At 37.5% G+C, this 18,864-nt stretch overlaps 1 protein-coding gene across 3 annotated transcripts in view; it reads left to right on the top strand.

Moving 5' to 3' along the window:
- Prmt9 (protein arginine methyltransferase 9) overlaps positions 1 to 18,864 on the top strand; it is a 53,829-nt gene that overhangs the window by 21,869 nt on the left and 13,096 nt on the right. For all 3 annotated transcript variants that reach the window (XM_046458808.2, XM_058583939.1, XM_058583940.1), the window contains 2 exons: positions 830 to 1,013; positions 2,942 to 3,659. In XM_046458808.2, coding sequence (XP_046314764.1) covers positions 830 to 1,013; positions 2,942 to 3,659 — 902 coding nt within the window. The remainder of the gene's footprint in view (positions 1 to 829; positions 1,014 to 2,941; positions 3,660 to 18,864) is intronic.

Consider the following 18,864-nt stretch of genomic DNA (forward strand, 5'->3'; position numbering starts at 1 on the left):
TCCTCTAATAACTGTTGCTTGGTTATTATTGAGGTATTCTCCAACTAATTTTAATATTTTGGTTTTGCTTCCTGAGGCAGAGCAGTCTTCTTCCTAAGTATAATTGTTAGGAAGACTGAAAGTATAAGTATATAATCTGAGCAACATTCCAATAGGGAATAACACCATTGTAGTTGCTGATTACCTCAAAGCTATCCTTTTATTATTTTAATTTTTCTTTGCCATATACATTATTAAGGTTTTAATTTTGAAAGCATCACCTGCCTGTTTAACAATACTTTCAAGCCATACAGAATTGAAAATGAAAAAGCTCTGGTATTTTTCTTCCCTTTTTAAATCTTGGCCCCTCTTCCTCAGGTCAGGAGTTTGGAGTGCATCTTTCAGACTAGAATTTTCTGTTTATACACCTTTTTTTAAAAAAAATATTTATTTTTTTAGTTGTAGTTGGACACAGTACCTTTAGTTATTTATTTTTATGTGGTGCTGAGGATCGAACCCAGGCCCTCGCACGTGTCAGTCCAGTGCTCTGTGGCTGAGCCACAACCCTAGGCCACCATCATGCCTTTTTAAACAAAATAATTCTTGTGACTTTGCTACTTGCTTTGTCATCCAATATATCACGAAATTTCTTGCAGTGGTGATGTCTATCTGCCTATTCTTTGAGTAGCTGAGTGATACTCTAATATAACAGATCAAAACTCCTGATCCAGTAGTCTTGAGGTGGTTTTAGATATCCACGTTACTGGTTGCTTCAGAGTGCTGGGAAGGCTATTTCAGGGATGTTCAGTGTATGAAATCCTCTCATTCATTTTACATTTTTTTCCCTAAGGAATTAAAAAGTCTTGCAACTAAAAAACCTGACTCAATTACTATTCCTGTTGTTAAAGAAGGCACATTAGATGCTGTTGTGGTTTGGTTTGTGCTTCAGCTCGATGATGTACACAGTTTATCCACAAGTCCTAGTGAGGAAACATGTTGGGAACAGGCTGTTTACCCTGTGCAGGACCTTCCAGGTAGGTCTTGTCTAGTTTTTGTTTTGTTTTTTAAAAAAAGATTTGCTTGAATGCTCTGAGTATTCAAATCATTACTAAAAAGGGAAAAAACAAAACTCATAAAACTTTGGATATGAAGTTTTCAGTCAAGGGAAGTTGGTTAAATCTTTGAGAAGTTTTTTTTTTCAAAAGTAGATATACATAATTAATATAAGTAGTTAAAGAAGAGAGATTAAAACCAACTCTGTTACATACCACTCAAAAATATTTATCACTGGTTTTTTAGTTATCAGTAAGTGAAAGAAATGCTGTTTTTGCTGTTGTTTGTGTTTTTAATGGAAAGTATTGGAAAATGCTTTTAGTGTAGGAGTTTTAACCCCTTGATGTATCTGATAACATCTGTGGAGACTCAGTCATAAATATGCACATACTAATATAAACAAAAGCTGGCACTTCAGGGAGTTCATGGATGAATGAATTTACTAAGGAAGTTCTGTATTAAAGATAATTTTTGTGTGGAAATTTTTTTTTACAGCAATTTGATGAGTTTCAGTGAGTTTACAGCAGTTGAATTATATAGAAAAGCTCTACCCTTTTTAAGTAGAAAGGCAGTACATTTTGTTTTAGTCTCCTAAGGATCTAATTTGACAAGGTCATTAAGTTATGGATCTGTATAGTGTGTGGCTAGTGTGATGTTTTTAATTGGTAGATTTGGATTCATATCTCAAATCTGCTACTTACTGACTCCCTGTAGACTGGCCTTGCTAGTCATTTCTCCATTTTTGTTGTGATTGATATATATATATATATATATATATATATATATATATATAAATGAGATGGCACTGTCTACGTTTTAGCAGTATTATTGTAGGAATTATTAGAGATAAAGGGTATGAAATGTCTACCACAGTGATTGGCACTCAATAAATTATACACACACACACACAAACATATATTTTATATCTGTATATTTATTTTCTCTCAGAGTTAACTTATATGTCATTTTAAAAAAATATTTTTTATCAATTGTTTTTTATAACTTTTATTTATTTATTTATTTTTATGTGATGCTTAGGATTGAACCCAGGGCCTCAAACATGCTAGGCTCTACTGCTGAGTCACAAACCCAGCTCAAATTGTCATTTTTTAAAAAGTATTTTTGGAGAAGAGTCATTTAAAATGTTTAAATGTAAGAATAACAACTTGTACTTTTAACTGGTTCTAGAGCTGATGAGAAGGTATTATGATTATTCATTTTCATTGTAAAGTTTTACCACATGTGAAACTCATAGAAAAGAGTACTTGTAGAACATAGTTCTTTCTTACACTTTGAAATTCCTAAGCATGCAAGAATATCTAAAAATTAACTGATTAGAAATATTTCAAACAGGATTCTGATGAATGCTGACTTGTTTTTTGAAAATTTTTCTTAGAGAAAAGAATGTCATGTTAAGTTAAAGTGAAATTTGATTTTGATTCCTGAATTTTTTCTATGGCCATACCACCCTGAACGCGCCCAATCTCATCTGATTCCTTAATTTTGTCTCTCTTTAGTTTTGTTAGCTTTATTACCAAAGATGATTGAGAATTCCCTGTAGCCGTCTGCCCCACCTCCCTGACCCATCTTCCCTATGGTGGTACCTATTGATAGCAGTAAACAAAACAAAACAAACCTATAATACTGATAGTGTTACAGTCCAGTAATAGAGCTCTTAAGTCTTTCTGTTATGGTACAAATTAATCGAATTTCCAAATTTTAGTTTTTCCCTAGTAAAGCTGGTGAGATTTTCCTAGTTTTTTAAAATAGTAAATTAATAGATTAATCCTTTCTGTAGTTATTAAAAGAATTGGGGATTAAATGGGGGGATTGGAGATGTTTATGTGATCTTCAGGCTAACAAGCATTCCATATTAATCAGTTATACTATTTCTCTCTTATTAATGAAGACTACTGGATGAAGCCTGGAGATCATGTGACAATGGAAGTATCTTGTCAAGACTGTTACCTAAGAATCCAAAGTATCAGTGTTTTGAGTTTGGAACAAGAAATGGAAGTTACAAAAAGTTTTACTAAGGATACAGACTTACTATCTTCGGGAAAGGAGGCTGAACTCTGTAGTGCCCTGGCTAACCTTCAGACCAGCAAGCCAGATGCTGGAGAGCAAATATGTGTATTGGAATCCACAGAAATTGCTTTGCTTAATAACATCCCATATCATGAAGGCTTTAAAATGGCAATGAAGAAGGTATTCTCTTCATTGACTCCAGAAAAACTGTGTCAGGTGATGGATCCTCACTGTGAGGATAATGAAATGAGCTCAGGAACTGGAAGGCAAAACACTGTGCAGAGCACCTCCGAACCTTTATATGTGTTAGATGTGTCTGAAGGCTTCTCTATTCTGCCTATAATTGCTGGCACACTTGGGCAGGTTAAGCCTTACAGTTCTGTGGAAAAAGACCAGCATCGTATTGCTCTGGACCTCATATCTGAAGCCAATCACTTTCCTAAAGGAACACTTGAGTTTTGGCTGAGACATGTGGAGGATGAATCTGCTGTGTTGCAAAGGCCCAAATCAGACAAGTTGTGGAGCATAATCATACTGGATGTCATCGAGCCATCTGGGCTCATTCAGCAAGAAATAATGGAAAAAGCTGCAATATCGAGGTAAACGACAAAATAGAAATTTTTAGTTTTTTCAGTCTCAAACAATAAATTCTTTTAGTTCTTTAAGGGCACAACCATAAAAATGAAAGGCCATTGTGTGTTTGTCAAGCATTGTATTTGTGATTTCATGTTTACCTCTGTGTGCATATTATTACTGATTTTTTTTTTCCCTGAAGAAATCTCTGTACTGTAGGAGTGAAGAAGAAAGTCTACTTTGTGTTAGGATAGCCTATGTTAATATAAGGACTTAGGTCAAAATCTATTAAAATAGGTAAGATGTTCAGGGTGAAAAAGATTAAAAAAACAAATTTATCTTTTATGATGTAAGAAACGTGTTTATGTTTGATGATATATTGGGAGAACTCATTCTTGAGAATGAGTACCAGTACTCCTGAGTCTTAATGTCTTTATTTTATAATATAGTTCTCTCTCTAAAGCTAAAGGTATTTCTCCTTTAACTTATGTTCCTCAATGTAAACTTGGCCTTATTATTTAATATAGAAAGTAAATTTGGCTATGTTTCAAAGTCCTTTAGTTATGATGCTGAGATCTGCAAAGAAGGCAATATATAACAGTTGGAATCCCAAACTTATGAAAAATACATTTTTACAGATTAAAATTTTACATTATAGGGAGAGGGTTGTTTTGTATTAAAAGAAAGAACGGTGGGAATGCAGACCCAAGATTGAAATAGTGTAAAGTTAAATTATCTATTCAAGGAAGATACTTGACAAACCTGGGAAAAAAGTATTTTGCTTACATAGTTAATTATAGTCAGATTTTATATGCAGTTTCTTTTGTTACTCACATTTATTGCTTGTGTGTGTGAACCAATAAAAACAACCATTGTGATTTTCTTTTTAAACAATCTTGTATGTATATATTATTATACTGGCTCTGATCTTAAATAAATTATGGAGCTATGGAGGCTTAAGTATATACACATATAATTGTGTGTGTAATTTTAAACAGATGGACCTGAAACAAGATCTAAAAGAGTTCATATCCAGTATCAGATTTGTTCCTGAATTTACTAAGTTGTATAATTTCTTTGTTAGATGAGAATACTGGGTTAAATGTCTTTGAAGATAGTTCAACTCTGAATTTCTTACATAGTGAAGTTTAACTTATTTTTGATATAGTCACCTTGGAAAGTCTTATATTTCCCAAATGATTTATTTTTAGTTTTGATTTAATTTAAACTTACAGGAAAATTGCAAGAGTAGTACAGAGTACTTTTTACACATATTTACAGATTATTTACATTTCTTTTATTTATTTTATAATTTTCTTTGATTCTTTATTCTACTTTTCTTTTTTGAGAGTAGGTTAGAGACATAGTACTCCTTTACTACTACATAACTTATGTATGTATTTTTTTTAATTGGAGCATTATAGTTGCAAACAGTAGTTGTGTACATTTTGAAAAAATCATACATGTGAGGAATTTGATTTTAAACTCTCTCTTCCTTTGCTTCTTCTCCTACTTCCCATTATTCTCTTCCTCTGTGTTACTGATATTCCTTTCACTCATTTATTTAGTTTTGACTTGTTCTTTCTACGTGTACATAAAGGTGAAATTTACTGTATATATTCATATATGTGTATAATGTGATTTTGTTAAATTCATTTCATATTTCTTCCCTTTTCCTGTCTTTTCTTTCTCCCTCTTGTTCTCCTCCTCCTATTCCATTGATGTTACCTATATCTTTATGATATTAAACCCTCCTCCCCCTTACTGCTTTCTTTCTGTTATTTTGCTCTAGCTTCTACATATCAGAAAAATATTTGGCTCTTTATTTTCTGAGTCTGGCTTATTTCACTTAGCAGGACTGGTATTACTTCTGAGATAACTCAGCAGAAAGTCCATTTGGTCCTGGGCTTGCCTTTTTTTCCCCTAAGACTTTTCATTGCTGTATTGATCTGTTTAGGGTTTCTGTATCTTCCTGGTTCGATTTAGGCAGGTCATATATCTAGAAATTTGCCAATATCTTCTAGATTTTCCGGTTTATTAGAGTACAGCTTTTCAAATAGTTGTTTTTTAAGTCTTTATTTCATTAATTTGGCTCTGATCTTATTTATTTCCTATCTTCCACTAACTTTGGAATTAGTTTGTTCTTCCTTTACTAAGGCTTTGAATTAGAACATAAGCTTATTTATTTGGGAATCTATTTTTTTATTTAGGTACTCAATGTTCTAAATTTTCTTCTTAGAACTACTTTATACCATCTGAGAGATTTTGATATATTGTATGTCCTCATTTGTTTCAAAAATTTTTCTTGAATTCTCTTTTCTTTTTTGATCCATTCTTTATTTAAAAGAGTATTCTTCAATGTTTATGTGTTTATGTGGTTTCTATGGTTTTTCTTGCTGTTGATTTTTAGATTCATTCCATTATGATGTGATAGGATATATGGATTATATCAGGTTTTTTTTTTGTGTGTGTGTATGTGTGTTTGCTAAGACTTAAAACACTGTGACCTAGAAGATGATCTGTTTGGAAAAGTTTGCATAAGTTGCTGAGAATAGGGAAATTCAGTTGTTTGGGGTGAAATATTCTGCACATGTCTATTAGGTCCATTTGATTTGTAGTATTATTTAGGTTGGACATATCTTTATTAATTTTATGCCTTGAGAACCTGTCTGCTTGATAAGGGTTGTTGAAATCACAATATTACAAGTATTATTTTATTGGGGTTTATCAGATTATAGTTTATATATATAGTTTATCAGATATATAGTGTTTAGCATTTTAAAAAAAATATAATTGGATGTGCTGACATTTGGGGCAAATATACTTACTATCATTATATCTTCTTGTTGGATTGATCCCTTTGCCAGGATGTAGTGTCCTTTTTTTGTCCCATGATTAATTTTTGCTTGAAATCTGCTTTGTCAGATATGACAAAGTTTTCTGACTCCATTTGCATGGTGTATTTGTTTCCGTCCTTTTTCTTTCAGCCTGTGTCTTTGCTAATGACATGAGTCTCTTGCAAATAGCATCTAATTGCATCTTGTTGTTTTTTTTTTTTTTAATATTTATGTTTTAGGTGTAGGTGGACACAATATAATGCCTTTATTTTATGTGGGTCTGCCCATGCTAGGTGAGTGCTCTACTGCTGAGCCACAATCCCAGCCCTGCTTTTTTTTTTTTTTAACCCATTCTGCTAGTCTGTGTCTTTTAATTGAGGAGTTGAGACCATTTATATTCATGGTTTTCATAGCTATGAATTTGTGGTTTCCTGCCATTTTGATTTCTTGTTATTGATTGCTCTTCTATTGATATTCATTTATTTAGACACTTTGGGATTTGTTTTTGGATTCCTCTATGTGCAGTTTATATTTGTAGTACTGGATTAATGGACATGGGTTCTCTTAGCTTACCGTTGTCATGGAAAGTTTTTATTTCTCCATTTGAAAGAGATCTTTCCTGGGTTTAGCAGTCTTGGCTGGCAATAGTTTTCTAATAGAGCTTGTAATATTCTTATTTCAGGACCTCCTTGATTTTAGTGCCTGAGGCGAGAAGTCAAAGGTGAACTCTAAATATGACTTGATGTTTCTCTCTTGCAGCTTTCAATATTCTTTATAATTTTCTATGTTAGCCATTTTGATTATGATGTGTCTTGGGAGAACTTCTTTTTTGATCTGCTCTATTTGGGGACTTGTATGATTCTTGTGTTTGAATAGCTATCTAATTTCTGATATGGGGAAAGTTTTCTGTTAATATCTCTTTGACAGTTTTCTTTATGCTTTTATACTGTATCTTCTATGATCTCTTCTATACCGGTGACACTCATGTTTGATCTGTTGATGTTGTCCCAGAGTTCGTCATTTTTTTCTCCTTTATTGAATACTATTATACTCCAGTTCATGTGCCCTGTATTCAATCCCTGGTGTTTTATCTGTAAGGGCTGAAGTACTATTTTATTTTTATTTTTTTAATACTTATTTTTTAGTTTTTTTAGGTGGACACAATATCTTTATTTTTATGTGGTGTTGAGGATCGAACCCAGTGCCCCGCGCATGCCAGGAGAGTGCGCTACTGCTTGAGCCACATCCTCAGCCCTGAAGTTCTATTTTCTACACACTCTAATCTGTTGTTGATACTTCCAAGTGAATTTTAAATTTGATTCATTGGTTTTGAAATTAAATGATTCATTTGATTCATTCATGGTTTTGATTCCATGAATTCTGATTTGCTTCTTTTCCATATTTGTATTTCTTTATTGAAGTGGTCTGTCATCTCCTGTATTAGCTCTTAATGCATTCCTTAGATCTTCTTTTAGTTCATTGAACGTTTTAATGAGACAGAAAGAAGCAAATTTAAAAAAATTTTTTAATGTTTATTTTTTAGTTGTAGTTGGATACAATACCTTTACTTTAGTTATTCATATGTGGTGCTGAGGACTGAACCCAGGACCTTGCACGTGCTAGATGAGGCCTCCACAGTTGAGCCATAACCCCTTGAATACAACATTTTTAAGTGCCCAAAGGAAAAACATGTAAAACTGAAATTTTATATTTAGAAAAACATTCTTTAGGAAGGAAGGCTAAATAAATATATTTTCATATAATGAAAAGCTAAGAGCCAGCAGATTTGTTTAAAAAATAATTATTGGTCTTCAGACAGAAAGAAAATGATACTGGAAGGAAAACTGGGCATCAGTGATAAAGAGAAAGCAACACAATAACAAATATGTGGGTAAATGTAAGAGGTTATCATCTTTTTGTCTTCTTTAAGATATGTTTTTGACTTTTGAAAGGAAAATTAGGAAAATATCTAAAACTGAACAGAAGGGAAAATACTGCATATAAAAATTTGTGGGTGCAATGAAAACAGTGCTTAGAGATTTATAACATTAAATGCTTATGTTAACTAAGAAGAAAGTTCTCAGTAATTTTAAACTTCCTAAGTTTAAAATGGTGATCAAAATAAACCCAACACTAGCCCAAAGTACAAACTGTACAAACTATCCACCTTATAGATTTATTAGATCAATTTCTGGAAGAGCTTGAACTACCACAAGAACATGAACATTTAGATGGTCCAGTGACCATTAAAGAAAATAAAGTCCTAATAGGAAAATCTCTAAAAAGATCTTCAGGTATAGATATCAATGATATCATTGGAAAATTTTACCACACATTTGAAGAATTAATACCAATTCTTTACAAACATTCCCAAGAAGTAGAAGAATAGGGAACAATTCACAGTATCCTTTATGAAGCTGGTATTACAAGATAGTTGAACCAGAAAAGACAGTGTCAAAATAAAACAATGAAAGAAACCCCAGATTGATAGACCAAAGTCCGACCTGTATAGACACACAAATATTGACAAACAATAAAGACCTATGAATGTATAGATTGATGTAGAATAATTATGATAAAATTCAGTATCCATTGATAAAAACTTTCAGAAAAATAGGAATAGAGAGTATTATGGAGTGTTAAATTATATCTCTCAGAAGATATATTTAGGTTCCAACTCCATACATAGGAATAAGGCACCTCCTCATTTTCCCCCAGAAATGGTATTAGTATGATTTAATTACCTCAGGGACTGGAGTTAACATCATTCATGGTTCAGTGGGGTTTGCATCCTTATAAAGAGATCAGGGCAAGCTTTGATTCAGTGTGATTAGGAGTCCTTATATGATTATCTTCATAATAAACAAAGATTATTATCTTTGATTTATATTTGTAGTGAAATATTTTAATTCCCTTACCTGTCATTTTGGGTACATTCCATAGGTATTTCTTTGTGGTTTCCATGGGTGTTTCATTTACATACAGAGGGATCCCACTATAGCAGTGTCACTCTACAGCAGTGTGACTTAAGTAGTGTACAGAATGCTGCTGTACCTCTGCAACCCTACCCCGTCAGCTACTTATGTTACATGTGTGTACACTGTGTTTTCCATCTTGTGGAAAACAAAAAATAGCACTAGCTTTTACAATTGTCATGAATTTGTTTCCTAGAGATATCTAAAAAACTGAAAACCGAGTAATTTTATAAGTGTCCCACTAATTCCTATAGGGTTTTCGTGAGTGTTCTAAATAGAGTAGTGGTACATAATGGTTTAATCCGGAGCAGTTCCTTAACCTTTGATTATGTACTGTGACATTGATATTTTTGAAGGATTTAGGCTAGGTTTTTGTAGTATGGCCTTTCATTTAAATTTGCTTCTTCCTGATCAGATTTATACTATGTATTTTTTTTTATTAGTTGCTTAAAACAGTACAATGATCTTGACATCATACATTTGATTGCAGTATCACATTGGTTTTACAGCCACGTTTATACATATAGCCATATTAGTGTCTATTATATTCTGCTACCTTTCCTGTTCCCCCCTCCCGTCCCATCCCCTCCCATCACCTCTCTCTACCCACTCTATGACACTTTTCTCTCTTTTTTTTCTTCCTCACGCCATCTTATGTAATTTTGCATAACAATGAGGGTCTCCTTCCATCTTCTGTGCGATTCCCCTTCTCTCTCCCATTCCCATGCATGTCTCATCCCTATTTAATGGTAGTCTTCTCATGCTCTTCCTCCCTGCTCTGTTTTGAGTTGCCCCCCTTATATCAAAGAAGACATTCGGCATTTGCTCCTTAGGGATTGGCTAGCTTCACTCAGCATAATCTGCTCTAATGCCATCCATTTCCCTGCAAATGCCATGATTTTGTTATTTTTTGGTGCTAAGTAATATTCCACTGTGTATGAATTCCACATTTTTTTTTATCCATTTATCTATTGAAGGGCATCTGGGTTGGTTCCACAGTCTAGCTATTGTGAATTGTGCTGCTATGAACATTGATGCTATGTATTTTTGGTGGGATATTATAGATATGGTGTTTGAGATCCCAGTGCATTGTATCAGAAGGCACAAATCTATTTTTCCTGTTATTAATGATGTAAACATTGATTACTTGGTTAAGGTTTTTCCACTGAAACTTTGAAATTTTTCCTTTTGTAGTTAATGCTTCATTAGTGGGTGTTAGTATTTTAAGACCATATAAATGTACAATTCCTCATCAGACCTTTATTTGCTGATTTTAATCTCCATTGATTTTTTAAACCCTTCTGTCCAATATGTTAATTTATTTTTACTTGGGCTCCTGGATTCTATTCTATTGAGTTATAAGCCATTACTCTCATTTATTTGTACACAAATAGTTGTGATAGCTTTATTTATAATACTTGAAAACCAGAGGAGAAGGGAAGATGGCGGCGAGGGGAGTGCATTGCCCCCGTGTGCTGCTTCACTGTGTGGGAGTATGACAAGTCAGGACGGCTAAAGGATATCTTGTTAGGAATTTCCAGCAATAGTGGGGTGCTCCGGAACCTGGAGGAAGGATTTCCATCGCACGAGGATCGGCTACGGGGACTCAAACGCGAGAGGTTTGTCGCACGGAGGGTAACACTGCTTATTCAGCAAATCGCCCCGCGGCTAGAGTCTACAGCGCGCGCTGGGATAGAGACGCAGGGTTACAGCGCTGCAGTTTCTGCCAGCTGCGCAAGCACCGTACTCAGGGCTGAATTCTGGGTTCAAGACGGGGGAAGGAAGCGGTCCATCTCGGTTCTCCACACCGGTCAGACCACAGAGGAGGCCAGCAGCCACCATGTTGGTATACTGACGTCACCTTCCCTGTTTTCGACTGACCGCAGCTCATTCAGCCATAGAACACGTAATTTCAGGCTGCAATTCGCCTGCGGCTTGCAGACAGATTGCTAGGGTTCAGCGCCTGGGTGCTTCTTAGAATCTGATCTTATCGGAGCGAACAACGAGTGCGGGGCGGCCGACTTCCGGCTCCCGGAACCGTCCCGGAACCGCCCTGGCCCAGGGCTGCGGAGCCTGCGGAGGCTGCTTCTTGGACCCTGCTCCTATCAGAGCAGACACCAAGCACTAAGCAGCCGAATTCCGGCTCCCGGAACTGAGCTCGCGGGGACTGCTTCTTGGAGCTTACACTTATAGGAGCTTACACCGAGCACGGAGCGGCCGAGTTCCGGCTCCCGGAACTTCCCTGGACCGGGGCTAGGAGCCCACGGAAACTGCGTCTCGGTCCGGGTCCTGCTGAGGGCCGGTCAGGACTCACCCGTTGCTTTGGTTGCCCTGCAAGGGGAACGAAATGCTGCCATTCGCATAGGATACCAACATGGCAGAGATCTGATGTCAGCAGAAAGCGGCGGAGGAGAGAACTTCATCAATACCAGCGGTGACATAAGCAGTTGGTCTCCTGGTAGGGGGGGTGAGGCACAGTCACCTGAGTCTCCTCAATTTGTCGTCGAGCCAGAGGGGAGGAGCTGGGCCGCCGCCAGCGCCCGGAGCAGGCCCAGCGGCTCACCAGCGTGGTGACCGCGTGACCCCAATTGGAGAGGGGGCGGAGCGGAGCCGCCACCTGCACCTGCAAGGTGGGCAGACCCGCGACCCAGTGGTACATGGGCGTGGTAGGAGGGGCAGGGCAGAGCTGCCGTTCGCGCTTGCAAGGTAAACAGACCTGTGACAGCCTGGCGGGTCAGGCCCAGTGGCCTGCCAGTGTGGTACACACGTCACCCCAACTGGAGTAGGGGCAGAGCAGATCCTTCTCCCACGCCCGGATCAGGCCCTGCCGGTGTGGTGGTCACGTGACCCCAATTGGAATGGGGGCGGAGCGGAAACGCCACCCGTGCCCGCAGGGTGAGCAGACCAGTGATCAACCTGCAGATCAGGCCCAGGGGTCCGCAGCCGTGGTAGGAGGGGCAGGGCAGATCCGCCGCCCACGCCTCCAAGGTAGGCAGACCTACAACAGACTGGCGGATCAGGCCCAGGAGCCTGCCGGCGTGGTACAAACACCAGCCTAATTGGAGTAGTGGCAGAGCAGAGTCGCCGCCCGTGCCAGGAACAGGCCCAGCGTCCTGCAGGCGGGGTAGTCACGACACCCCAATTGGAGTAGGGGCAAAGCAGAGCCTCCACCCGTGCCCGAAAGGTGGGAAGATCTGCGACCGACCAGCGGGACAGGCCCAGTGGCCTGCCGGTACGTCAGACACGTCACCCCATTTGGAGTAGGGGCAGAGTAGAGCCGCCGCCCGCGCCTGCAGAGTAGGCAAACCTGCAACTTGACCGGCGGATCAGGCCCGGTGGCCTGCCGGCGTGGTACACTCATCACCCCAATTGGAGTAGGGGCAGAACAGAGCCGCCGCCAGCGCCCAGAACAGGCCCAGTGACCTGCCGGCGTGGTAGCCACGACACCCCAATTGGAATAAGGAGAGAGCAGAGCCGCCGCCCGCGCCTGCAGGAAAGATACGCAAGCAGTATGAAAAGACAAGGAAAGAAAGGACCACAAGCAATGCAGGTCAACGCAACTTTAGAAGAGGTAACAGCTGCAGCAGATGGAATGTCAGATAAAGAATTCAGGATATACATGCTTCAGATGATCTGGAGTATGAAGGAAGACATTAAACAGCAAAATCAGACAATGAAAGATCACTTCGACAATGAATTACGCAAACAAATCCAGGAAGCAAAGGATCAACTATACAGGGAGATAGAGGTTATAAAAAACAACAACAGAAATCCTAGAAATGCAGGAAGCAATAAACCAACTTAAAAACTCAATGGAGAATACTACCAGCAGAGTAGAACACTTAGAAGATAGAACATCAGACAATGAAGACAAAGTATTTCAACTGGAAAAGAACATAGACAGCTCAGCAAGACTGTTAAGAAACCATGAGCAGAACATCCAAGAAATATGGGATAACATTAAGAGACCAAACTTAAGAGTCATTGGGATACAGGAAGGTACAGAGCTCCAAACCAAAGGAATGAGCAGTCTATTCAATGAAATAATACGAGAAAACTTCCCAGACTTGAAGAATGAGACAGAATCCCAAATCCTAGAAGCCTACAGGACGCCGAATGTGCAAAATCATAAGAGATCCACACCTAGACACATTATAATGAAGATGCCCAACATACAGAATAAGGAGAGAATTTTAAAAGCTACAAGAGAAAGGAAGCAGATTACATTTAGGGGTAAGCCAATCAGGATAACAGCTGATCTTTCAACACAGACTCTGAAAGCTAGAAGATCCTGGAATAACATATTTCAAACACTGAAAGAAAATGGGTTCCAACCAAGAATTGTGTATCCAGCGAAATTAAGCTTCAGGATGGAAGATGAAATTAAAACCTTCCACGATAAACAAAAGTTTAAAGAATTCGCAGCTAGAAAACCATCTCTTCAAAACATCCTCGACAAAGCATTACAGGAAGAGGAAATGGAAAATAACAATGAAAACCAACAGTGGGAGGTAGGACAGTAAAGGGGGGGAAATAATCAAAGAGGAAAACAAACCATGTTTAGTAACAGAAATAAAACAAATATGGCTGGAAGAACAACCCATATCTCAATAATAACCCTAAATGTCACCAATTAAGAGACACAGGCTAGTAAAATGGATCACAAAACAAGACCCAACAATATGCTGCCTACAGGAGACGCATTTGATAGGAAAAGACATACATAGGCTGAAGGTGAAAGGTTGGGAAAAATCATATCACTCATATGGACTTCGGAAACAAGCAGGAGTGTCCATACTCATATCAAATAAAATAGATTTCAAGCCAAAGTTAATCAAAAGAGATAAAGAGGGACACTACATACTGCTTAAGGGAACCATACACCAACAAGACATAACAATCATAAATATTTATGCCCCAAACAATGGTGCAGCTATGTTCGTCAAACAAACTCTTCTCAAGTTCAAGAGTCTAATAGACCACCACACCATAATCATGGGAGACTTCAACACACCTCTCTCGCCACTGGACAGATCTTCCAAACAAAAGTTGAATAAGGAAACTATAGAACTCAATAACACTATTAACAACCTAGACCTAATTGACATATATAGAGTATACCACCCAACATGAAGCAGTGACACTTTTTTCTCAGCAGCACATGGATCCTTCTCAAAAATAGATCATATATTATGTCACAGGGCAACTCTTAGACAATATAAAGGAGTAGAGATAATACCATGCATCTTATCTGATCATAATGGAATGAAACTGAAAATCAACGATAAAAGAAGGAAGGAAAAAGCATACATCACTTGGAGAATGAACAATAGGTTACTGAATGATCAATGGGTTATAGAAGACATCAAGAAGGAAATTAAAAAATTCTTAGAGATAAATGAAAACACAGACACAACATATCGGAATCTATGGGACACATTGAAAGCAGTTCTAAGAGGAAAATTCATTGCTTGGAGTTCATTCCTTAAAAAAAGAAAAAACCAACAAATAAATGATCTCATACTTCATCTCAAAATCCTTGAAAAAGAAGAGCAAAACAACAGCAAAAGAAGTAGAAGGCAAGAAATAATTAAAATCAGAGCTGAAATTAATGAAATCGAAACAAAAGAAACAATTGAAAAAATTGACAAAACTAAAAGTTGGTTCTTTGAAAAAATAAACAAAATCGACAGACCCTTAGCGATGCTAGCGAAGAGAAGAAGAGAGAGAACTCAAATTACTAGCATACGGGATGAAAAAGGCAATATCACAACAGACACTTCAGAAATACAGAAGATAATCAAAAACTATTTTGAATCCTTATACTGCAATAAATTAGAAGATAGTGAAGGCATAGATAAATTTCTTAAGTCATATGATCTGCCCAGATTGAGTCAGGAGGATATAGAAAACCTAAACAGACCAATATCAATTGAGGAAATAGAAGAAACCATAAAAAGATTACCAACTAAGAAAAGCCCAGGTCCGGATGGGTATACAGCAGAATTTTACAAAACCTTTAAAGAAGAACTAATACCAATACTTTTCAAGCTACTTCAGGAAATAGAAAAGGAGGGAGAACTTCCAAATTCATTCTATGAGGCCAACATCACCCTGATACCTAAACCAGACAAAGACACTTCAAAGAAAGAAAACTACAGACCAATATCTCTAATGAACCTAGATGGCAAAAATCCTCAATAAAATTCTGGCGAATCGGATACAAAAACATATCAAAAAAATTGTACACCATGATCAAGTAGGATTCATCCCTGGGATGCAAGGCTGGTTCAATATACGGAAATCAATAAATGTTATTCACCACATCAATAGACTTAAAAATAAGAACCATATGATCGTCTCGATAGATGCGGAAAAAGCATTCGACAAAGTACAGCATCCCTTTATGTTCAAAACTCTAGAAAAACTAGGGATAACAGGAACATACCTCAATATTGTAAAAGCAATCTATGCTAAGCCTCAGGCTAGCATCATTCTGAATGTTGAAAAACTGAAGGCATTCCCTCTAAAATCTGGAACAAGACAGGGATGCCCTCTCTCTCCACTTCTGTTCAACATAGTTCTCGAAACACTGGCCAGAGCAATTAGACAGACGAAAGAAATTAAAGGCATCAAAATAGGAAAAGAAGAACTTAAATTATCACTATTTGCAGATGATATGATTCTATACCTAGCAGACCCAAAAGGCTCTACAAAGAAACTATTAGAGCTAATAAATGAATTCAGCAAAGTGGCAGGATATAAAATCAACACGCATAAATCAAAGGCATTCCTGTATATCAGCGACAAATCCTCTGAAATGGAAATGAGGACAACCACTCCATTCACAATATCTTCAAAAAAAAAAATAAAATACTTGGGAATCAACCTAACAAAAGAGGTGAAAGACTTATACAATGAAAACTACAGAACCCTAAAGAGAGAAATAGAAGATCTTAGAAGATGGAAAAATATACCCTGTTCATGGATAGGCAGAACTAACATCATCAAAATGGCGATATTACCAAAAGTTCTCTATAGGTTTAATGCAATGCCAATCAAAATCCCAACGGCATTTCTTGTAGAAATAGAGAAAGCAATCATGAAATTCATATGGAAAAATAAAAGACCCAGAATAGCAAAAACAATGCTAAGCAGGAAGTGTGAATCAGGCGGTATAGCGATACCAGACTTCAAACTATACTACAGAGCAATAGTAACAAAAACAGCATGGTACTGGTACCAAAACAGGCGGGTGGACCAATGGTACAGAATAGAGGACACAGAAACCAATCCACAAAACTACAACTATCTTATATTTGATAAAGGGGCTAAAAGCATGCAATGGAGGAAGGATAGCATCTTCAACAAATGGTGCTGGGAAAACTGGAAATCCATATGCAACAAAATGAAACTGAATCCCTTTCTCTCACCATGCACAAAAGTGAATTCAAAATGGATCAAGGAGCTTGATATCAAATCAGAGACGTGCCGTCTGATAGAAGAAAAAGTTGGCTACGATCTATAGTCGGTGGGGTCGGGCTCCAAATTCCTCAATAGGACACCCATAGCACAAAAGTTAATAACTAGAATCAACAAATGGGACTTACTCAAACTAAAAAGTTTTTTCTCAGCAAAAGAAACAATAAGAGAGGTAAATAGGGAGCCTACACCCTGGGAACAAATCTTTACTCCTCACACTTCAGATAGAGCCCTAATATCCAGAGTATACAAAGAACTCAAAAAATTAGACAATAAGAGAACAAACAACCCAATCAACAAATGGGCCAAGGACCTGAACAGACACTTCTCAGAGGAGGACATACAGTCAATCAACAAGTACATGAAAAAATGCTCAACATCTCTAGCTGTCAGAGAAATGCAAATCAAAACTACCCTAAGATACCATCTCACTCCAGTAAGATTGGCAGCCATTATGAAGTCAAACAACAACAAGTGCTGGCGAGGATGTGGGGAAAAGGGTACACTTGTACATTGCTGGTGGGACTGCAGATTGGTGCAGCCAATTTGGAAAGCAGTATGGAGATTTCTTGGAAAGCTGGGAATGGAGCCACCATTTGACCCAGCTATTCCCCTTCTTGGTCTATTCCCTAAAGACCTAAAAAGAGCATGCTACAGGGACACTGCTACATCGATGTTCATAGCAGCACAGTTCACAATAGCAAGACTGTGGAACCAACCTAGATGCCCTTCAATAGACGAATGGATAAAAAAAATGTGGCATTTATACACAATGGAGTATTACTCTGCATTAAAAAATGACAAAATCATAGAATTTACAGGGAAATGGATGGCATTAGAGCAGATTATGCTAAGTGAAGCTAGCCAATCCCTAAAAAACAAATGCCAAATGTCTTCTTTGATATACAGAGAGTAACCAAGAACAGAGTAGGGAGGAAGAGCAGGAGAAGAAGATTAACATTAAACAGAGATGAGAGGTGGGAGGGAAAGGGAGAGAGAAGGGAAATTGCATGGTAATGGAAGGAGACCCTCAGGGTTATACAGTGGAGGAGGTAGAGAGAGAGGAGGGGAGGGGAGGGGAGAGGTGGGGAGGGGGGAGGGTGGAGGATGGGAAAGGCAGCGGAGCACAACAGACACTAGTATGGCAATTTGTAAATCAATGGATGTGTAACTGATGTGATTCTGCAATCTGTGTATGGGGTGAAGGTGGGAGTTCATAACCCACTTGAATCAAAGTGTGGAATATGATATTTCAAGAAATTTGTAATGTTTTGAACAACCCACAATACAAAATTAAAAAAAAAAAAAAAAGAAAACCAGAAATAATACTAGTATGCTTGCATCTATGGTTACTATAGTACACCCATATTGTGACATACCACTAAGGACTATTTATACTTGCAGAAACTTAAGTCAGAGCCCAAAGAATTATGTTGAGTGAAAATAGTCCCCAGAGAACATATAATCAAATTTATGATTGTGTTGAAATTACAGAGATGGAGGACAGATTGCTTGGGCTTAAGAAGAAGGTAGGTGCATTTATAAAAGTATATGAGGCAAATGAGTGTAAGGGTATATACTTACAGGCTCCTTAAAAGGGTAACAAGAGTGATTTGTTGTTAGTGATAGAAATGTTCTGGATCTTCATTTTCTAATTTTCTACATCTTGATTATGGTATTGTACTCTATTTTGCAAGATTTTACCACTGGGAGAAACTGGGTAAAAGGACATGGGATCTCCTTGTTTTATTTCTTAGAACTGCATAGAAGTATATGACTTATGTCAAAACATAAGGTTGATTTAATAAAAACATCCACATGTATTTATCAGCTTGTTAGTCTGAAGTAAGTTAATGAAGTGGCAGACTTTGAAATGTTTTGACACACCACTGGGTTCATTTTCTAGATGACTTCTTCCTATGAGGTGAGTGACAGTT

This window comes from Marmota monax, unplaced genomic scaffold, assembly GCF_021218885.2.
Source record: "Marmota monax isolate L192 unplaced genomic scaffold, Marmota_monax_Labrador192_F-V1.1 WCK01_AAM20220418_F8-fsc00002, whole genome shotgun sequence".
NCBI lineage: Eukaryota > Metazoa > Chordata > Mammalia > Rodentia > Sciuridae > Marmota > Marmota monax.